The sequence below is a fragment of the Nesoenas mayeri genome (genome assembly GCF_963082525.1).
Source record: "Nesoenas mayeri genome assembly, chromosome: 4".
Lineage (NCBI taxonomy): Eukaryota > Metazoa > Chordata > Aves > Columbiformes > Columbidae > Nesoenas > Nesoenas mayeri.
Genome location: NC_137540.1, coordinates 29,521,052 through 29,544,517, shown reverse-complemented (window position 1 = coordinate 29,544,517; position 23,466 = coordinate 29,521,052). Strand labels below are relative to the sequence as shown.

At 40.5% G+C, this 23,466-nt stretch overlaps 1 protein-coding gene across 4 annotated transcripts in view; it reads left to right on the top strand.

The window, feature by feature from the left end:
* The window catches only part of EPHA5 (EPH receptor A5), a gene marked incomplete at both ends in the record, with an annotated part of 198,645 nt that overhangs the window by 12,033 nt on the left and 163,146 nt on the right, over window positions 1–23,466 (top strand). For all 4 annotated transcript variants that reach the window (XM_080343307.1, XM_080343308.1, XM_080343310.1 and 1 more), the window contains one exon: window positions 2,830–2,894. In XM_080343307.1, coding sequence (XP_080199433.1) covers window positions 2,830–2,894 — 65 coding nt within the window. The remainder of the gene's footprint in view (window positions 1–2,829; window positions 2,895–23,466) is intronic.

Below are 23,466 nucleotides of genomic sequence, written 5' to 3'. Positions count from 1 at the left end.
CCTTATTTATCTTTCATAGTGGTGGTAATTTGTGTTTATACCAGAATTTTGGGGATGCTGAAAGCAAATTTTTTTTATCCTTGCAAGCAATTCAGAATAACAGAGCAAATGGATACAGTACAGTATTTTAGGAAATACTTTGTGAAAGCAGCGCTGGGCAGAGGCAGCCCTGCTGAGCTATGCTGGGAGCCTCCCCGCTCTGCAGGGCACTGCTGGCTTTTGTCTTCCTGGCACATGAATTTTGGGTTACTGAGCAGCGCCTGTCAAAATGTGTATCCTGTCCCTTCCTATTTATTTTGCTTATATGCAGAATTCTACTGAAAAATAAGGGAAGAATAGAGTCTTTTCCAACTAGAGATTTAGTTAGTATTCAGCTCCACTGGCTGACTCACCGGTAAGAAAATTCCCTTTGACTTGAGTTGGAGTTGAATGGGGTGTATTATCTTTTCATATGCAGAAAATTATTTTGAAATTGAAGTTAATAGCAGCAATTTAAAAATTGTCGTTGATAGAAAGATAATACAATATTTGGTTGTATCATGTTCTTTTATGATCTGATTCTTGAATAAAAGCACTTTTTCAGCTTTTTTTCTTAATTGCCATGTCATGAAGAACTTTGTGGCATCAAACACATCATCTAATTACATTCATTAGTAGCATCTCCAGCACAAGTTTTACTTAAGTATTCATCTATATTGTACAACTTATTTTGCATCCATTCTGTCTTTGACAGGAATATACTGTTCTGCAGAGTTTAATGTCCGTGATTGTAACAGAGGAATTGGGGTAGACCTGCCATTTTGGCAAATATGCTCTCTTCTCTTGCTTTTTAAATTCGTATATGGTTATAATATGGGACATGTTATTTAGCTGTGTCCTGTTTTGAAGAAAATTTCAAGATCCACCCTTTTTATCTCATTAAAAAGTAGAAGAAAATGCAGTATGGGTCAGGAGCACTTGGCTACTGGTGCTTGACTTCAGCTGGAACAGGAGAAATTGATGAGCATTTTACCTGAAGACTCCAGGAGGGGAAAAGCTGGCCATCACTGGGTGACGTATCTAGTGGTGGATGACAGCAATAGTTTTGTTTTGCTTAGACTGTGGGGTGGAAAGCTGCCTAATTGTATGTTCACTTACTGTGAATATAGTTGGATATAGTTCGGTACCATTGCCAGCTCCTGACTGTTTGCTGTTTTGGCAGGAGAAAGCAATCCAGGCACTAAAACCCTGACCTACCAAATGTTTCTGCGCAACATCCTGAAAATACACTTGACCAAGCAGAACATCTATATGCCTTATGATAGTGTGCTGGATTAATACTTGCATTCACTGTAAAAATATCTAGGTAGGCAAATCTAGGTGAGGACTGATATTTCTATGTCAGTGTTATTTTTCGTGTGTGTGTGTTTTGAGCTGGTTTTGTGAACAAGTGACTACAGTAGTCAGCTTTTAGTACAGTACAATGATTAAGACCAAACTGACTCAGAACTTTTTTTTCCAAACGCAATGTGTTTAATCTTAATTGGGAAAAAAAAAAAAACCTCAAAACCAACAACCTTTAACATTTTAAACGAGCATGGCTTTTATTTTAGTACAGTGTCCTTCTGTGGTGTGTTTTTTTGTTGTTGCTTGTTTGTTTTGTCGTTGTGAGGGCGTTTTGTGGGGGATTTTGGGGGTGTGTTGGGTTTTTTGTGTGGTTGTTATTTTGTTGTTTTGTTTTGTTTGTTGTTTGTTTGTTTGCTTGTTTTTTTACTATGCCTTTATAAATAGTGTGATCCTGATCTCTGAGGTGCTCTGTTGGCAAAGTTTTAATTGAGGAATTGATGAACCAGGGAATATCAGGAGGGCAGAAGCACAGAAGTGAGTGTTGTAGTCCAAAGAGAAGGAAATTTATGCATTTAAAGTACTAGAAAGTTCCTCCTCGGTAGAGGTTTTCTATGACAGCTGTTGATGCAGAGACAAGGTTTTATTAATAACTTGGAGATTTATAGTCCTGGATACAGGAGGTGACACTGGGAAGCTCAGCAGCAGAAGCTGCTGTAGTTTTCCTCAGCTGAGTTGTGTGCGTAGATGTCATCAATTGTTTCACACTTTTTACTCAGTATTTCAGGTAATGTGACAAAAAAATGCCATAAGTTTGGGAATAGCTTTTTGCTATTTAATGTAAATTGGTTGCTTATGTAACTTAACAGAGCCACTCTTAATTTTTGTGTGTGGGAAAAAGAGAAGATCCCTCAGATATCTTATAATAAAGTTGTTAGAGGCTTGGGAAAGGATGTGGGAGAAAGACCATAATTGCTGATAACAGTAATACTCTAATACTTGTATATAAAATACTTTTAAAATTGTTTTCATGATAATCAGGTTATTCTGTGTGTTGTTTTTTGTTTCATTTTTGTCATAAAGGCCTGATGACGCTAAAGACTGTGCTACCTTAGAAGAAGAAACATATGTGCATTAACATGGAGCTTTGTATGTTTACATGTCTTCTACATGTAAATACACAGTGTGCATATGTTTGTTTATTTCCCCTGAAAGACCGGATTTGAAGAACTTGAAGGATCTGGATTCTGCAGAAGTTTACTGCATTCACAACTTGGTTTCAGTGGCAGATCTCAAAGGAATAGAGAAATGCATATATAGAATTGCTTTCAGCATATGACCTCATTGCTGGAGGAGTTATTGCATTGTTATTCTGCTTTACAAAAATGTAAATTCCTTGGTTAATTATAAACAGACTGTTTACTGTAGATGCCCAAATCTTGAAATATTTACTGAAATCTGTAATCCATCCATTTTCCTTAACAGTTTTTTTTTTCTTATTTTCAGTGAATTTACTGGACTCACGCACAGTAATGGGGGATCTAGGATGGATAGCCTACCCAAAAAATGGGGTGAGTCTCTGTTGTTGTTTGCTTTCTCTCTCACAAATTATACTAATCGTTTCTGTTTGGAAAGTAGACTACTGGGTTTAAAAACCTCCCTGGAGTGATTTGTCAGCAATAGAAGGAAAAAAAAAAAATAACAAGCTATAACTGGGAAATTGGAGCTGAGTGACTAGGAGATTGATTCATTTATGCAGTAGAGCCAGCCACAAGTATTCAAAAAAAAGTCATGAGTCAGCCCCCTCAATGCTCCCCTCACCAAGAAAATCCGTGAAGTTATTTAATTTTTTAAAATTATAAATTCCTCATTTTTTCTTCTTGAGCTTTTGGGGTCAATGTACAACACAATTTTCTGGAAGTTTTCTTCTGAAATATGGGGTCTGGGACATTACTGTTAGCTTTAAACTAACAGGGCTGTTCAGAAATACTTTTCAGGCTCATGATAAAATTCTAGGAGCTGGTAGCATTGGAACAGGAGCCGAGTTTCAAGAACCTTGAAGAGCCTCTGTCCCTTGCCATTAGCTGTACTGAGGGGTGAAGGAACCTGGCCTCCTAATTTGATACCTGCAGTAAGTGCTGGAGTTGAGATGCATTAAAACAGAATCACAGAATCGACTGGTTTGGAAAAGACCTCAGAGATCATTAAGTCCAACCCTTGGTCCACTCCAATCCATTGACTAGATCATGGCACTAAGTGCCATGTCCAGTCTCAGTTTAAAAACCTCCAGAGATGGTGAGTCCACCACCTCCCTGGGCAGGCCATTCCAATGCCTGACCACTCTCTCTGTAAAGAATTTCTTTCTAATATCCAGCCTAAATTTCCCCTGGCAGAGTTTAAGCCCGTGCCCCCTTGTCCTATTGCTAACTGCCTGGGAGAAGAGACCAATTCCCACCTGGCTGTAACTTCCCTTCAGGTAGTTATAGAGAGTGATGTGGTCACCTCTAAGCCTCCTCTTCTCCAGACTAAACAACCCCAGCTTCCTCAGCCTCTCCCCATAGGTCTTGTGTTCAAGTCCCTTCCACCAGTCTTGTTGGTCTTCTCTGGACCAACAAATACCCTCCAGTGGTTGTCCTGACTGCATCATGTAGCTGTTCATTGCAGTGATTTTTGGTCTTTGGTTTGGCTGGCATGTCCTTGATGTGTCACAGAGCTTTGAGATGGTCTCTCCAGGTTAACTTCTGCAAGGTGATGGGTATTTCTGTTCCCAGAATCCATGAGCACCATGTGAGGTAAGAAAGCATCCCAGGGCAGAAATGCTATATGACTTAGACTCTCCAGCAAACAGATCTCAGGAACATATTATTCCAGAATTTTAGACATCAGCTGAAACAGGCAGCAGAATCGTCTTGGACTCGAGTTTGATTGTCATGAAAGTGATGGCAATTTTTATATAAAACACAGCCAGCCCTGCGCATGGATCTGACACAGTGGTTTCCATTTGTTCTGTGTAGATGAAAGGCTGTAGCAATGGCCGCTTCACTCAGAAAAGCTCTGTGCTTGCAGGCACTGGTACAGCAGGGACATAAAAGCTACATGGGGAGCCGAGTTTATCCTGAACTCATTTCAAGTTCTAATCCTGTTGCGGTCAGAGTCTATAACAACACTTTTTTTTTTTTTTTCTATTGATTTAAATCTGAGGACTAAACTTGCTCCCCTTGTGTTTGTGCACATCAGAATAACCAGTTCCAGACATGCTGGAATGGGGCAATGGTCTGGTGCCATACCATAAAACTTGTGATCTCCACTTCTTAATGGCAGACTTTTCCTTGTTGAACACTTGTCAGTATTTTTCCTAAGACGTAAAGCACAGTTGCTGTATATTCCAGTGTCCTTACAGGAATATCAGTAGAGAAATAACTAGGCCTGAAGTGTTGAAAAGATTTCTGTGTTGCTATGTGTAGGTGAGTAAATGAATACATAAATATCTTATGCATAGGCCTTAGTGTGTTGTTTGTTTTTTAATTTTTATTTTCATCATTTGGAGAAACTTTCATATCTTTACAAGCTCGGTTTCCAAACAGCACTTGGGAGTCCTCTTGTGAATGCCAAATCAATCATTACTGACTGAATAGGGAGGATTTTCTTCCTTTAATTTAACTTCTACAAATGAAAGGTGAATTAGGCAGCTGGTTTTTGATTTTCCAGATATTTCCTCTTTAATCTTCTTTGCTTTCATGGGACATCATAAAAATTCATGAGGTTAGCCCAGTTGTCTCTTTTTTGGCCTAATATGTTTGCAGTATTTTACAAGCACTGAAAAAAAGTCTTTCCAGACTTGCTTCTTTAACTTCCATCTCTGCTCTGCAATTGGCTATGCTGTGGTCATACTCTGCTTAATTTTTTTAAAAAGATCTACCTTTCATAAATATTTTAAGTAACCTCACTTCAGGTTTTGAATTTGGAAAATGAGAGAGCCTTGAGATAGGAGGTGCAAGCTGTTCTTTTTGAGGTTTTCTTATACAAATTTCTTATCTCAGGACATGCTCTTAGGGAAAATTTTACACAGTCCCCTTTAAAGGAAAGGAGCAGAAGTGTCAGTCTGTCACACTTTGCAACACTCCTGTGTGACAGACCATGTGCTGAAGTAAGCTTTTTGATGTGGGATTTTATTTAGTGCTATTAACAGTAGCCTGTAAAGTCTACTTGCTTTTCAAATACTTGGTAGCAATTTCAGTAGTGATACGGCTCCAATTGAAGGTACATCAGCTTTTGAAGCAGCATTCAGCTCTGCAGTGTTGCTCCTTCACCACTTGTTTTTTTATTATGAATCTTAAGGCAATTTAGTGTTTCTCCTAGAACCACATCTGCTAGAAATAGGAGACTGCAGCAGGAGTGCAGCTGCTGTTAAAGAAAGCAAGAGTTTAGTCTTTGTAGTTGTATGGGAGTGCTTGGAAGAAGTTACCTTTGTATCACAAAGGCTCAAACTGGAGGGTTTTAAAAACATATTTCTGCATTTATTTTAAACTGTCACCGTTTACTTCAGGGTGACAATAAACCGTGGTAGATGCTCTCTGTTAAACCCCTGCCCTCCCCACTAAGGAAAGGTAATAGGAGGAAAAGGGAGAGACTTGCAAGTTGGAAAAGTTAAAAATGCTTTACTAATGCTACTAATAAATAGAGAAAATCATACGAAATATACAAAACCAATCTTGAATTTCCCAGGGTAGCGCAGCATTACGGTGGCAGAGCTGACACAGCTCCAGTGGCTTTAGGGCAGGTACCTGGCAGTCCTGTGTTGGACTCCACAGTAAACCAGAACTGGATTCAGGGATGCAGGGTCTGGAATCAGGCCTTGGATCACAGGGACAACAGGCAGGGTCCTCTTCAGATGCCGGCCGTGGTCGAAGAGAGTGAGACCCTTGTGATCTTCCAGTTTTATAGGGTGCATGATGTGTATGGGATGAACTACTCAGTTGGTCAGTTTTGGTCACCTGTTCTGTCTGTCCCTCCTTGCAAATACGCCCCTCTCACTTACAGGATGTGAGAAATCTATCAGCAACCTAGGTGACACTGAAGATGCTGGAGTTGAAGTGTGGTGGGGGCAGTGCTGTGAAGCTGAATTTGGCCAGCTGACCTCTGTTCAAGTTGGTGGGTTTCCTTGGTGAATTGATGGCCTCACCAGTACTTGTAGAGTTGCACTTGTTTCACAGAGTTTGAATGTATGAATCAAAATCTAGAAGAGATCAGCTCTGCAATGGAGAGATATGTGGAAAAGGCTGATGGAGTTGATTATAGCAGAGAGTGTTGGACTAGCCTACAACCACCTTGAGGGGTGCAGAGAAGAAAGGAACAACCTCTTGCCCAGGTTTGCCATGGGCAGAACAAGAAAACAAGAATTTGTTTTAGCTAAGGTTTTTGTTTCAAGTTAAGGTTTAACCTGATTCAGGTTAATTTTGCTGGAAAGTACTTCCTACTGGTGCAGCTTTGGGGCGGATTTCCTTCACAGCAGGTCTCTGAGAGCAGATGAGACCATCATCTCTGTTACTCTGGACAAGCAGATTTTACCTCTTTTGGAGGAACAAACCAGGTGATCTGTTTTGGCCCTTTTCAGCCCTGCTGTCTGAAAGCTTGTCCTAACTCTGTCTTGGGTGAGATCTTTTTGTGTCTCTCAGAGTCGTCTTTTCTTTCCTCTTGATCTGCTTACAAACCACATTACTATTACTCTTTCCACAGACCCCCCAGATCTACTACTCTGATGCCTACAACAGAGCCATGGTGTGTAGCTGCTTTTAAACTAGAGCACTTCATGCTAGACAACAGTTCTCATTGAATAGCCTCGCCATTTTATTCATGTCCTTTCTCATATCTTCTTCCGTATCTGAAGTTTAATCTTCTCACTTAGCTTAAGAATGCTCTTAAATTTGCTGTCCTGGACTCCGATCAAGCTGGCCTTTGTTTTTTATACTGTTGATGTGAATCAAGCCTTTATTTGGTAGCAGCATCTGATGAGGCGTAGGTTGTATTAAAGGGGATCTAAAATGCCTAGAGTACTCTAAGGTACTGTAAAATAAATTAATATTAGTAAGAGTAAGAATAAAACAAATCTTTATCTCTGCTAGAACTGTATTACTAGAATAATGTATTACTATCCTGTTCTTGGAAAATCCACTACAGAATAAATGAAGGCTGATCCTTCAATGTATCTTTTTATAAATACAGTTGTCAGCATTAAGTTAGTCCACACAGTCTCATTGGGCAAACAATAATCTCTTTTCATGCGTTAAAGTCTCTTTTTCACTCTAGTGTCTAGGAGTTATGTTTGGGGATAAACCAGCTTTGAAGAGCTTTATCTTCTAAAACCATTGTTTTCTCTGTTGCTTTTGTGCCAATTGCAGAAATGCTGGTATCCGACTGTTTGTAACAGTACAATTAAAATATATAATCCTAGTGCTGTCACGGAGAATCTGAAATTTTGCAGAATAAAATAGTACTGTTACGGAGTGTGTATGCCACAGCCCAGGGTTTATCAAAATATGCATTAGGATTTTATAGCTTATGTTGATGAATTTGTAGTATGTTACTTATATTACTTATTACCTCATATGCTAAATATATGTATCAGTAGATTACTTATCACTTAATTGCATAGTCCTTTTATAAGACTTAAAATGCCTTGACCTTGCTCTTGCCCACTTTTACTGCATATATTTTTAGTCACGTTAGTGGCTTTTTTAACTTAATTAAAGGCTGCAGTCCTGTTTAATTTATTTAGTGTTGTTATTATAATTGAGGCAAGTTGGTTTTCTTTTGATGTTATTCATTCAGGAAAGACACTTCAAACATGAAATAAAATTAATACCAAGTTCAGAAAGGGAAATGCACGGTAGGTTTGTCTAGAAGGAGACTATTTTAGAATGCAAAACTCCTGAAAAAAAGTGTTAACATGGAAGCTACTGTTTTGTCTTCATGTTTAGTGGTTGCCTTGTGTATTGCAGGGTAAATGAAGACAATGTAAATTACAGAGTGCTTTTTGAACACCCATCACCTACCTTAAAACCAGTAAGAAGAGGTTTTTTGTGATTGACTTCTGTGCTACTGCAAATTGCTGATATGTGGCTATTACAGAAACAGTGCAGCAGCTCAATTTCTTAAACTATTTGAACAAACTTTCACATACTTATCACATTATAAATGGGAGTGGTTCAGGATTTTCAGAGATTGAACATTGCGCTGTTGTGTTCTCCGTGAGCTTGTCCAGATCACAAAAACAAGGTGTTTTTCAGTTGCTGAAGGCTACATGCACATAGGAAAGTGGAGAAGATTGGGCTGGGTTTTTGGCTGTCAAAAGAAAATGTCAGTATTTTAGGTGGAAGCTCTTTTTGTTTCAAAATGTTTTGGTTTTATATTCTTAACCTGAAGATATCATTTTGGGGGAAGAAGCATGCTGAGCCTTATGGTTCAGTGTGTTTGACAAAAGCAGGTTGTAATCATGAGGTCTATCAGTTTTAATATTGACAATACTGTGGCAAAACAGATCAGAGATTAAGTACCAGGAATATACATGGATGCAGATACATCCTGTTGTGGGTTGCATGTTGGCTCTTCTCCAAAGTGGTAGCTCCTCTAACCAACTTTTAGGCTCTTCCTGACACAAACGGCGAAGCACTGTTGAAGGGAACATGGGTGACACATGGCCGTTGGTCATCCCTGAGTTACGGCTGTGACATTGTGTGCTGCCGAGCTGCCATGATCAGTTGTTTGTACCCCATGGGCTGTACAGTGAGTGTAAAAATTGCTGAATGTGATAGGGCTGCTGCTTCCACGGCCTGGTCAGGGAGTCGGGGGGGGGGGGGTGCGGAAACTAACAAAACCCTTCAAAAATGCAGAAAAGTGGGGGCTGTGCATCAGCATGTTGGTGAAGTATGACAAGGAATCACCTGCTGAGCTTGGGCACCTTTAGGGCAGCTCCCAGGAGAGGTGAGGAGTAGAGAGAGATTGTTGATGGCTTTTTAAAACATGCATCTGTCAAACCACGCTAAAAAGACCTAGCACGGTCCTTCACTTGAGTCCTTTTGGTGCTTTTGAGGAAGGAAAGTATTATTAGATACCTGGTTCATGCCAAAATGTTGATAAGCACTTGATTTTTGCATTCTTGCTTATTTTTCTTTTGTGTTTGTTATTCTAGCGCATGCCAGGCCACTGCTTTGACTATATTAAATTCTTGATTTAATGAAATGAACAGTAGAGAAAAACAAATTATTCATTGTATTTTAAACAGATGTGTTTAAATGGTTAAAGAAGCTGTTAGTTCCTAAAACCTGTTTTTACATTGACTGTGCATCTTGCTGACTTTGTATATGAACTGCCTATATGTGGAAACACAACAAATAATGTCCTGTAGGTTTGTTACTATGCTGAAATGAGATAAACCAGAAGCTTGGAGATATGTGTGTTCTGTGGATAACTGCCCTCCTTGGGATGCTTTCTTGCAGTATCAAAGCTGGGAACTTTTACCTCTGAAAGGGGGGAAGGACTGAGCCTTTATGCTGCAAAAGTGAGCACTGGACTTCAGCAAAAATATTTTGGGACAGGTGACCTAGCCCTCATCTTCGAAGGTCTTTGTGTAACTGCAAATTCTTTCCCTAATATTGACAGTCTGTAATGCTGCGCAGAAGATCCATTTGTCAGGAGAAGATAGCATAGAGCATTTCTTGATGTGATTTGAGATGTTGGTACATGTGGATAATCCATCTGCCATTGTGTTCAGGTTGCGAGGAGGAGCTGCAGGGTTGGTGTTATTCTTCTTCAGTTTGGCCTCTCTCCTGTCTTGCCTTTGGCTGTGGGCTAAACCAGGAACTGGTATGTGGAGGTGAGGTGGGACGGGAGGTGATAACAGGACTCTATTTTAAATATCTATTTATTGAAAGGGATCTTACAGAATTCGTTGATGCAGATGTGTTGCTTGTAGAGAGCAGTCCTGCTGAGATGGTGAAATCCCAAGACCCAGCTCTACCCAGCAGATACCAAGTAGGGTGGGAAACTTGCCTGTTTCTGAAAAGGAGGATTTAGATTTGCTACGTTTTCCTCCAGTTGTTGAGAAAAACTAGCACTTCTTCCTGCACTGGCAGCCTTTTTCATAGGGACTTGAATTCATTTGTCTGTATTTTGAGGGGTTAGTCTTTGCATGTTCAGCCTGCAAACTCCAGTTATGGCACCGACGCTGTGATTCTTGTGGTTTTCTGGGGGTCCTTCCTGAATTTTGTTATTTGAAGGTTAGAGGACCATCAAAATAGCTTCTGCCATGCATGGTGTCTGCTCAGCATGGCTCACTCCTGTTCAGTCAGCAGTAAAGGATAGCAAAAACGTGGCCCTTGGCCTCCTGTTCTTAAACCCTGGAGGTGTTCAGTTTTGTTTTTTATTTTACCTTTATTGTCTTTGAAAATTGAGCAGATTCTCTCTATTTTGCCTTGGTTTCAAATCTCTGAACTGTTAATTACTGGGCAGCTGTTGGAGCTCCTTGCAAGACATAATTTTAAGTGCTGTTACAAATTGTAGGGCATGAACTGACTGTTTTAGTTGATTGCAATGCAAATGTATAGTAAATCGTAGCCAGTTTTGTGATTACAAATCATTACAATAATGCAAGATTACTCAGTTTGTCACAAATCCTTCCAGACTACACAATTAAAGTTGTAACCACAAGTATAATCCTGTGAGATAGTCGCTTCATTGCACAATCTCCTTCTGGTTTACTGTTTGTTTTATTTCGATGCCAGATTGAGTAACTGAATGTTCCTGTGTAGTTAACTTCAATAGCAGTGTAGCTGCTTTTTGAGTCTCTGCTAATTCTGGAGTTTATTTTGCACCCTTTAAAAATATGGATATTAATACAACAATTGGGGAAAATCCCTGATGATTTCAGCTCTAATACAGGGAAAATCAACCTAAAAGTGGTAAAGGAAGTTTTAGAAAATAATTACTAGTTATTATGACAGTGGAAATAGATGTCACATGGTGAGAAGATAAATGAGTTGTGGTGAGGGGTACCTGGTGTTGGGTGATGGGGTAGGTGACTGTGAGCAGGTAAGCACTTCCTCAGTGGCTGCAGAATTACAACAGGGTGGACCACAGCTGCTGAATGGGAATGAAATGTGTAGTTCACTTGAACACAGATTTCAGACCGAATCAAACCTTTTTGCACAGTTTTAGATACCCATCTCCTTTCTTGTGCAGAACCTGGTGTCTTTTCCCGAAGTTGGATGTCATGCTTCCAGTGTGAAGGAAACCGCAGCAGGCTGAGAAGTGACTTGTGTCCCTCAGCCAGAGCCCAATGACTCCATGTCAGAGTAATTCTGATAAATACCCCGACTGAGATAATCAAAACTCGTTGGGGGATTTGGTTATTGATCTACTTACTAATTTTAATGATAATTGAATATCTGTACCCTTCACGCAGGCTGTAAGCCCAACTTCCCAAGCTCTGTAAATTATTTCAAAATGCTGCTTGTTGAGAGTCAGGTATATGGTAAATGGTGGTCTTGATGCAAATGGGCAGGAGCTACTGTGTCCTTTAGAGTCACAGTAACTACGTCTGGCAGAGCCTGTTTTTTAGGGCATTGAACTGGCAAATGTCTTTAGTCCCCAGGGGATTTGGCTGTGCTGCTGCTTGTATAATGTTTATGAAAGGCTTCTGCTCTGAAGGTGTTGGAGAGAAAGCAGGGAATCTTAAACAGCACTTTGCTCGGTGTTTGCAAGCTGTTGTTTTTTCCAATGCTACCTGCCCAGGTGAAACTCTTGGACCTGTCTGTTCTCTGTCCCATCTGAGCCCAGTGCTATTCTCAGGTTTTCTGCTTCCAGGGTCAGTTCCTTCGGTGTTAATCCAGGGTGTCTTCACCCAGCACTGCTGCTTGTCTAGACTGAGCTTGCCAAAGCTGGGTGTGCAGAAGTCCCTGTGCATCTCTTCAGGTGTGGCAGAGTGTATTTGGCAGAAGCCAGAAGCTTTGTGTTGGGTTTTTTGTATGAGGGGCTTTTCCCTGCTGGAAGACCATGTAGTGTCCACATTAATCGAGGACGAAGTAGGCAACTGAGACCCAAAAAGGATGCTAGTGCCATGGGTGTCCTGTGTTTTCCTCACCTGGTAATAACCCTAAGTTAACGGAGTCCTGGTTGTTACATTTAAAAAACAGACTGACGCTTTTTTCTAGGTTTTGTTTTGTGTGTTAAAAAATAAAGCAGCAAAGAGAAAACAGAGTGAAAACCATTTTTTTCACACAAAGTGCTGTGACCAAAGCTATTGCTTGGAAAATTTCCTTTATTCTCTGCTCTGCACAGTTTTAAATCTGAGAACTGAGCTTGTTTTGTCCTGTATTACACTAGATACGTAAGTAATCAAAACGATATTAGGAAAGAAAGTTGGGCAACTCCTGCTGTTCAAATATGTTAATTGCAAATCACTGACATTCTAGACATGCTGTTTATTACTGAGTTATAGTTTCCTTGCTGCTGGAGTAAAGCAATCAGTTAAAAAAAACCCCACACAATATTATAGTATTTGCTAGTTCTTGTTATTTAAAAATAAGAGCAGGTTTGTGAATGTGTGACTGAAGGTAATGGTGGTGTAGCTTCATTTGATGTAAGGCTGTTAATGTTAGGTAGCTGGATCTCCTGTAGTTCAGGGGGCCTTGTAGCAGGTCTGTGACCTTGGTTTGACCTACAGTGCATCTCCTTGGATTTCGTCTTACTCTTCTGGTGAGTCTACCATATCCCTTTGTAGCTTGTGCCAACAGCAAGCTGTCCTTGCTGTGAGACAAACTAGTTGTTCTAGCTTGAATTCATTAAATTTCAGTTAACAATCAGTGTGGGTTGCTATGCGTCTTGCTAATTTTACATATCCCATTTCAGGCAAATAGAGGCCACAAGCAAGTAAGCCACATCCCAGCTTTCTTTTCTCTCTCTTTTTTTTTTTTAGTTTTTTTTTACAGATTTTTTGTCTGTTAAGTAAACTTTCCATCTATTCACTAGTTGTGGACTCTGTTTTATGGGATCTGTGCAATTCGTTTGAACTGATGTGTTGCGATCTGAAATGCAAGTGGCTTTCTGAAGTGATCTTAAAGTGTTGCATTATCTTTTCATTTGCTCTGCAATGCAAATGGATCATGAAGAGAAGAAAATAATCCTTGTGCTGGAAGCTTGGTAGATGTGGAGGTGGAATCTAGTGGTGGTTGGGGAGCAGTTGGAGTATGGTGCCAGAGGTATCTGTGACCTCAAGCTGTGTGCTAGAGCTTTGCTGAAGCCGCTGCCGTTGATTGACCTGGGTGCTTGATTGTGAAATAAATAACTTACTTTTTTCTATGGATAAACAACATTTAATCCAATTCCTTGTATTCCTTAAGCACATGTTCATTAGAGCATAAGCAAAACGGCGCTGGGTGCACGGGGGATTCGCTCTGCCCAACACGCACGCGTTTAAACAATAAGAAGTGTGCTTAAATACAGTAAGGTATTACATATTCATAATGACCCCAGGAATGCCTATACATATTCATAACCTTTCCCCACTTCTGATTAAAATGAGTCTCAGATAACCATTTCCATAGACCCTCCCCTGTTGCACCTGCGCAGTGCCACTTGGTGAATTTGAGGAGGGGTCTTTGGATGAAGGCTCCTTCAGCTTCCTCACAGTGAACTTTTTAACTTTGGCCCATTATGTTGAATTGACTGGGACCCAAGCTGCCAAGTCGATTGAAACCAGAGTGACGCCCCCTTTTGCTGTAAATCTTCATTATCTTGTCTCCTCAAGTTTACTGCTAGGTGCAGTAAAACTTCTTATCTTGGCATTTGATGGGGTTCTGTTCTTCTTAACATAAAGCTCTAAACTAAGCATTTATTGTGTGGCTAAGCCTTAAAGTTTTAGTTCATTAGTAGGCACCCATTTTATGTTTAGTTAACTCTTAAAATGTTAGTTCCCTCTGTCAATATAACTTCATAAGCAAGTTTCTTAACTTTTTACATAGAACTTAACCACCTTTTCCTTTTTCCAGGTTCAGCGCCCGTGCCTCATTTGGTTATACCTGTAAACATTAAACATCTTAGCACAAATCACAACTGTATTTCTCACAATTGTTTGGTGAGGGGAGTCCATGGGAGATAGACAGGCTGCTACATGCCACACATGAGTGGTAGAGTTCTTTGCGTCTGGTCCTGTGGAGCTAGCAGCCAGGGTAGAGAGAAACTGTGGAGAATACAGCAGGTTTTTGTGTCCTTCTCCTAAATGGTTTATTCCTTTAATGTGAGGTTTTTTTCACTCCTGTAAGTTTTTGTGCACAACAATTTATGGATGAGAGCACACATTATTAGAAAGGTTTATATATTGTGCACTATAAAGGGAACTTTTCAATATCTGAATGCTATTTCTTCAGCTGTCTAACTTTCAGTGGGTAGGTCAATTAACCACCTAACCTGTAGAAGTGCTGTTTCCTATGCTATTTAGTTCTGCCTCTGAGAATCATACTTTCAATTTATTTTTTAAAGTGCATTCATTTGTCCTTTTCCTTTTAAGCTTCAATGCTTTGTGGGACAATATCCAGTCTCACAGAAAGAGTCTGAAGCTGAAGAGACCAAGATTGAAAGGGGATTGATTTAATGGTTTAATGGCTAAATAACAATAAGCTGGGTTCGTAATTCCATGTTTGTGTGAAGTGGTCAGTCAGTCCATTCTGTAGAGTAGGCATAAGGCCTGGAGTGGCGATGGGTAAATGATCATCTGTAGCTTCTGTGTTGAGCAGCTTTTCTGTGTTCTTGCCCTCTCTGTCTCAGGGACTTGGTCCTGGAACAGACCCTTGTTGTAACCTGGTGAGAGTAACATATAAGAATGTTTAGTATCTATATATTCAGTCTCTACTCCTGTGTGACGTAGGCATGATGGTGCTAGCTTTAAGCTGCCTTTTTTAGTTGATGGATGCATATGACTCACCATGGGCTAGGCTGCCCGAGCACGTAACTTCTGAAATTTCTCCAGGTCCCCCTTGAAGGTTTTGAATGATGGAGGTTTGACTCCTGTGGCAAGTTCTCCCTATGGTGTGTTGCCCCCTTTAAAGTAACTAAGTTATCTTACCTTCTCTTCAAAAGTGTTTAATTTAAAATCTTGGATCTTAGGTTAAAAAAAGCAATCTAATAACAGAAATCTCTTCTTCATGTAGGCATTGCAGCATTACCATCAAGTCTCCACTCCCACATGACATAGGCATGCTGGTGCTAGCTTAAGCTGCCTTGTTTAGGTGATGGATGCATATTCCTCACCATGGGCCAGGCTGCCTGAGCATGATCGTATCTACTTTCCTAGCCATTGCATGTTGATGTTGAATTGTTTCTTCAGCGGTTGTCAGGTGCTAGAAGAGAACATGGAGTAGTAGGAGGTCCCAAGTGAGGAAAAACACCTGGTGAAATATGGAACATCTCCAGAAATGTATCTTTCCTGAGATGGCTAGGATATAGGACAACCATCATGAACAAATGAGCACATCATGTTTCTTCAATTCCAGCGTCAAAAAAACTGTGAGGTCCAGGTTATACCAGTGTCTGATATGTTTACATCCCTCTGAATCTGGTGCTATATGTAAATAGTAACATAGGCCTGATGTGGTGGGAATTAAATCCCATAGAATAAAAAGTAACTAAAAGTTGTGTTATGTTGTATAATAAGCATAACAAACACTCCGATGTATAATTGATTACCTATAGTGGGCGAGTATTTAACAACAGTCATAATAAACTCATTCTGTTAATTCATTTTTAGATCTTAGCATACTGTTTCAGACCTTAACTGAAAGTGAATATACAATCAATGTGAGGCTTTTTATGTCAGTTTAATAATGTAGGCCTGCAGAGGATCTTTAAATAGTTATTCTTTGTTCAGTCAGGATAGGTTGCTTCCCTATAGGGATTGCAGGCAAGAACATGCAAAATCCACCTCAAATGGATCACGTTTTAGCTGCTTACTGTAATCCTGTGTAAGTGATAGTCTTTGTCGCCCAGAGCAGCAAGGGCAACCCAAAAAACAGGGAAAAAAGTTGTAGGCAGGTATTAAAAATGTAATACTGAATTCTGAGGTGATCAAAGAACAGTATGCTAAGACTCAATTTGATGGTGCTGTGAACAATGTTACAGCTGTCTGACAAATGGGAAAGGTGGATTTTCTACAGGGTTCAGCTTCCAATGGCTTGCTTTGTTTTTGGTGACAGTTGTAAGGTGCTCAGCATGCAGGGAATCGTGCCTGCCTCCTTTCCCTAGGAAACAGCTCTTCAGAAAATCTGGGATTTGGTTTTACTGGTAACCTTGTGTGTTCAAGAGGTGGCAACAGAGCTGTTAGGAGGAGGTGCAATAAATTGGGTGGTGTACGTGCCCTGCTCTGCACAGTGGCTCCCAGGAGAGGGTCTGTGCAGACGGAGCAGCCTTTGCATTTCTTCCATCTGCATGTATTGGAAATGCAAAAATCTGGTCAGCGTGGGGGCTGTTGCTTGTAGCACCAAACAAGGCTGACTCAGGATGGTCTCTGCCATTATTCTCTTTGTCATTAATGCAGCTCACAGCAGCTGGACTGGGGGGACTTAGGTGTTTATTAGGGGAATAGAATCATTTAAGCCAGAATAAGCTTCAGAGCTCTAATGTGGCTGTTTGGCCAACATAAATGAGATGTAAATTTGTGCTGAATAGCCACTGATTACGGAAAGATGATTAATGCAAGATTTAAAATTGATTTATGGGTGCAGTTGTCAAGGCCTAAACCATGAATGTAATATCTATATGAAAAGCTTTGGATAGATTAGAGACCATGGAGTAAGGGCAAAACAATGCATTTGCTGGAGGGTCTGATACAGCGTATGGGCTATAATCTAGTCAAATTTGCGATCTGCCTGAGAGGTTAGGCTTTGCCAGAGCAGCACCATGGGTAATTTTTTTCTAATATTTCACTTTGTCTGACACATTAGAAAAATGAAATGTTTAATATTTTTTATTTTCATGAAGTGCACTTTTTTGTCAAGTATGTTTTCCTCTTTTACTGGAAACTCTTAAAGTATTTCCTCACAGGAAATTTTAGATAAAGGATTTAGTTTGCTTTTTTAAAAAGAAGTATTTTTTCCTTCTCTTCCCCTGCAAATTTCTACTGTTGCATGAGTTAAAAATGGGGCAAATGTTTAGAATTAGAAGCACCAATTAGAAGCACCAATTAGAAGCACCAAATAAGTTTTGACTTTTTTATTAGGATGTCAGAATAACAAGGAAAACTTCTGTTCTTGCTGCTTTTGGAAATAGTTCTGTGAACCTCTTGGTATCATTGAGTAATATGAACAGTATCCCAAAAGCTTTGAAAACCCCAGCATTTGGTTGTAAATCCAAAATGTGTCATACTGTACCAAGTCCTTCTGAACAACTGACTCTGTCAGTATTCCTGTGTTAAACCATGTATTGTCAACACTGTTTCTTTATGGCATTTGTTAAATTGTTCTACAATGAGTGGTATGTAAAGCAGTGAAAAATGATTTAATGGTATTGTGTTTCTTCATTGCCTCTTTCATGCTCATTTTTACTGTCTTAGCCTCAATTGCTAGACCACAGCGTAAAATGGATTTTTTAGTTCAGATATAAAGGAAATTTCAAAGCTTAAAAAAAACTCCGTATATTCTTATGAGAGGGAAGAGATGAGGCTTGCAAATAACACCCCAGGTACTTTGTTCTGGGAAGGGGTCAGAGCAGTCTCTGATTAGACACGCAGCTGATGCTCCTTTTCTTTTCAGTTGCACTAACCTCCAGCTGGGTTCTCCTCCTATTTGGATTCTGGTCCTGACATCTTTCATTGATCATGCAAACGGTCAAAGTCTGAGCAAAACTTCTGTCCTATTTTCATTTTTTTCCATTGCATCTTGCTTGTTGTGCAGCACTGAAAAGTCTAGGTGAATTTGTCCTGGTGTTATGTCATTTTTCAACAGCTTGAATCATGCAGATCTCTGAAAAGATAGTATATTCCATCATAAGCATGTTCTGAAAATAATTTTTAAGAATTTTAACTGGCTTTCTTCCTCACTGGCCTGTGTAGGTTGGGCTTGCTTTAGCAAATTACTGCTTGTGTTTTGAGATGCTCTCTGTTTTACAGACCTGACTCTGCACAGGCTCTTGAAAGCCTGACCCAGGTGGAATTAAAAAAATCCAAAACACCATATGAGAAAACAGTATTCAGCCAGATGCTTAAGTTCTTACTTACAAAATATGAATTTTTGTTTTTTTAAAGCTGTTTGCTGCTGCTGAGTTCTGAGTATAAGAATGTCAGACCAGCAGTAGTCGAGTTGCAATGGAGCATGATGGTACTGTGAACATTAATCCAACTTATTTCTAGGGTAGTTCTGTTTAGTACTGGAAATCTAATGTTAAACATTGCCCCATCTTTGCTAATTCCCCTCTTGCTCTCTGTCACAGTACGTAAAACCTTGACATCGAGTGAAACTGAGCCTCAGTAAGTCTCAGTGCAGTGGCGAGTGTGGCGAGTGGCTTTTAACGTGGATTAAGGCCCTTTTTCTGCTCTTAACACCTTTGCTGCCTGTGCATTGGAAGTGATTTTTCAAAAGCATGTGTCTGGCTGTTCTGTTAGTGATGCTGGAGTGAGAATTTGCTCTTTTAAATTGTGTTGTGTGGTGTGGGTTTGTTTTTGTTTTGTGTTGTGTTTTTTTTGAGTGGGAGTGGGGGTGTTTGGGTTTTGGTTTGGGGTTTTTTGTGTGTGGAAGACAGTGGAAGTGAGTTTTTCAGTCTGCTTTCTGCTACGTGAGTATCACATATGGGGTTGCAGGGAATATATGTATGGCTAGTCAGATGTGGCATGTTTCAAAGATGCTTTGAACTTTTAGTTCATACCTCTTTGCATTTTACTTCTCCCACTTATGTCTTAGCTTATGAACAATACTCCTTAGCTCTTGGCTGGGAAATTCCCTGTAATGAGTAGGGAACTCACATTTACTTCAGGTAACTAACTTCAGGATATTCTGAGGCATTAACCAGACTGTGCAGCTTGGTGGCCAAGAGCAGAGTGGCATTTGTGAGAAATGTCAGAAAATTGCAATCCAGTAGTAAAATAAAAGAAAAGTAGTGCCAAAGTTGTCATATTCTTATTTGTTCTATTTATTTTCCTAACCTGACAAATTGAGGAGAATATGCCAAACCACCAGAAAAGAAGTTCCTTCTTTGGAAACTCTGCTTCTTAAATTATTTTCGTTAGATCAGATTTCTGCCCAGATAGGGAGACTGATTTGATCTTCTCTATCCTCTGTGCCTATTCTCCATTATGTTTTTTGCTTGACTAGTAACTGCTGTCAGTAGGAATATATGTCTGTCTGTATAAATGTCTCAGTTGTTAAATCACCTCCCCACTGGAGTCTCAATCTCATTTGGATGGCATGTGGAAACAGTAGGATCCTGGGTGGATACAACTGCTTCTGGTATTTCATGCTTTTAATAAACACTGGGATGAGTGCTGTTTGCATTGAACTCTCTGCAGTTTTCCTTTCGATGGTGGCTCCTGCCCTTGAAATGAGCTCCAAAACCTACAAAACCAGGCAGAGGCTGTGTAGGAACCTCTGCCCCTTTTGCATTATAAAAATGGATGTTGTTATTGGAAAAGTTCATCCATACACATACTAGGTTGTGTTCTTTTTGTTTTGGTTGTGTAAATTTAAAAAAAGTGTGTTTGAGTTTGAAAGATAGTTTGGTTAATCTAGAACAACTTTCATATTGATTTATTCTTTCTGCCCACTGCTGCTTCTTGTTTAAATTCAGGAAGATGCTAAATACGTTATCTGTGAGGCTGTGAAAATGGCTCTTTCCCCCTCCCCTGCCCCGCTTTACTGATTCTTTTTGTCTCCTCCCCTCCTTTCCTAACTTGATTCGAGTTCTTGAATTGTTTTCATTTCCTGATGTGTTGTGGGTTTTTTATGCTTGTTTTGAGCGGTTTGCTGTGAGTCTGTCCCAGTGAACAAGCATCCTGCTTGGGGCCAATGCACTGCAGCAGAATTTGAAACCTGAGTTGTTGAACTGGCACAACTGCTTAAAACTGCCCCAAGGCTATACCTAAAACAGGACCTGGTGACCTAGTGGTGGTGGAGGGGAGCTAAGCAAAGCCATTTTGTCTTTTATTTGGTCTGGAGGTGGCATGTAGTGGAAAGGGTACCAGGGTCACCCAGGTGCTCCATCAGGTGCTGGTGGGGCTGCCAGGATTGCTAGGTACTACAAGTTGTACATAACCTCTTGACTATGCCAGCATTCAAAACAGAGCTGTTCTGCTTCTGCCAGCATTGCTTTAGACACCTACAAATAATCATACAATCATTTTGGTTGGAAGAGACCCTCAGGATCATCAACTCCAACCATAACCTAACTCTAGCACTCAACCATGTCCATAAAAACCTTGTCTCTTTGCCTTTTAAACCCCTCCAGGGAGGGTGACTCCACCACTGCCCTGGGCAGCCCATTTCAATGCCTGACAACCCTTTCAGGGAATAATTTTTTCCTAATATTCAATCTAAACCTCCCCTGGTGCAACTTGAGGCTGTTTCCTCATGTCCTATCACTTGCTACTTGGGAGAAGAGACCAAGGCCCTCCATGCTCCAACCTCCTTTCAGGTAGTTGCAGCCAGTGAGAAGGTCTCCCCTCAGCCTCCTTTTCTCAAGGCTCATCAGCCCCAGTTCCCTCAGCTGCTCCTCATAGAACTTGTGCTGCAAATAAGGTGACTTTTTGGTTCTTTCTGTTTTGTGTTCTTGTTTTTTGACCAAGCAACATCTTTTTTTCCTTCAATGAAGACTGAAACAACTCCAGTAAAAGCCAAGATTCTCCTTTAATCACACAGTTCCGGGGCTGAACATCTGAGCAATGCTGTGTAGGGCTTGTTGATAAAATTAGTGGCAGACTTTGAAGTAGCTGAAGTTTTGAACTGGTGTGTCTGTAAGGCAAGATGGTGACACAGTCAGTGTTGTTTTACAGATAGCATAGCCCTGCAAAACCTTCTGCAATGCAGGAAAAAAGATGAGTAGTGCCCTGCCTGGCTTTCACTGGAGATTTAGTCTTATGTGACCTCATTGAAGTCAGTGAAACTGCACAGAGGAGAACCTGCTTCTTATTTGTTTTAACTTTTAATACAATAGCAGGTAGAAAACCAGCAGGCAGATTTAAAAAAAAAAAAAAAGTAAAAATTGGGGTTTTGTGAGATAGTCGAGTAATGTGAGGAAACATGTATGTGAGCTGAGCTGGAGGCTTTTGATTAGCAGCAAGGTTTTAACATCAGCTGTGTAAATTGAAGAGGCTACCCAAATATGACCAGGATGAAAGGCAGGATAAATGGCACAGAGCTGAACGCTGGGCTGCTCTGCCCTTCTGGAAGGCCGACAGGTCTCCCCTGTTAACTTGGTATAGGGATTGCACAGCCCCATGTCATGCACTCCTCTGCACCGGTGTGCTTATGCTGGGTTTGACAGCAGGATCTTGGGGTAAAACTACCTCCTCTATATGTGGGTAAAGTGCATGGAGTGCTTCAGATGCTTCTGCACATTTGAAGCCTGGGATCTGAGGTCTGTGCCAGGCTTGTCTGTTTCCAAAAGAGAAGGGGTAAAAATGCATGAATCCTTTACCAATCGTACACCTCTGTGCCAGCAGATACCTGAATTACCATGCATAAGTTGCAGAAGTCCATGTGGTGGGGTGGATAATGAAATGGGAAAGGATAAGGCTTCTTGTACCTGTGAAATAGGTAGTGGGAACAGAGGCAGGTTGCATAGTCCTTGGAGAGAGGGAATCCTGCTGGGAAGGTTTTGGATGAGTTCCAGGAATCCCTCTTAAGGTTCATAGGATTCTGCTAAATGCCTGATTATTCTTTCAGTAGTGCTAGAATGTGTGAAATTGGGAAAAAGGCTTGATATTTCCATACCACCTTTAGTGGCTGCTGAAGAGTGAGTTACTGGAGACCACCAAAATTATCCCGGGGTGGGGGAACCCACACAGAAACACAAAACATAACCAAATAAACAAAATCTCTGAGATTTTTCTCCCTGATGTTAGTATTTGGTTTTGGAGTAGCAGCCTTTCAATGTGCTGCAGTGCCAAATTGCAGTTCAGGAATCCCGGAGATGAGAAACAAGCCTGAGTAGCATACATCTGGTAAATGTGATTTAAAATTGTCTGTTTAACCAAGGCTGCTCCACTGAACGCTTTTTTAGCTATTGTATTTTTAGTTAGCTGTATGATATCTTTGGCCTTTCCATAGGCAAACAGCCTGCGTGAATTACAGGCTTCCTATTGATGGAACCGAGTGCAGCCTTTACCTTCTGTTAGCTTGCCAGCAGTAATGTACTGGAATTTTCTGATTCAGAAATAGGTCTGCTATAAATGATTTAACATCAGGCTGTTGAAATGCGTTTGTTTTCCTTCTTAAGAGTATTAACATGGAGAAAACATTTAGCACTAAATTAATGTTGCATTTTTGTTTTAATCCTGCAGATAGGATGGATTTATATCTCAAAAACATGTACTGTAGAGAGGAATCATAATATTACACAATTTTTCTGTTGCACTTCATTTTTTTTTCATGCCAATGTTTTTGTCTAGATTCTGTCTCATAAACGTGGTGAGCTTTCTTTTTCATTAACTGTAAGTTGTGCAGCTTTTCATCATTTGGTTGAAATGCTAGTCTGATGTCTGCAGCAATGGGGAAGCAGAGACGAGGCAGGTGATCCATCTTCTCCTCATGGAAGGCTGGAAAAGCAGAAGGGCGCAGGCTGCCCATGGTCTCTGGGCAAGGCAGACATGGCTGCACGCATTAGAACTGAAAGAAATGGTGCACTCCTACATGCAGATAGGAAAGATGGAGATGGAATTAAATGACAGAGCTGAGATTTTGGCACAATAGTGGCTGCTCTGATAAAATTGGGTTGGCTTTCACTTGAGAATTATAGAGCAGCCTTGACTGGCTAGCACCTGGCTTTTGCTCTCTGCTGATTGCTTTAGGTTTGATGGCAGGTGGCACTGGCAGGACTTGCTCTGATCTGGGGTGCGGTGCTGGAAGTGCAGCACCTCTGGAAGCCTGATGGTAGATGATATGTTACTTGTTG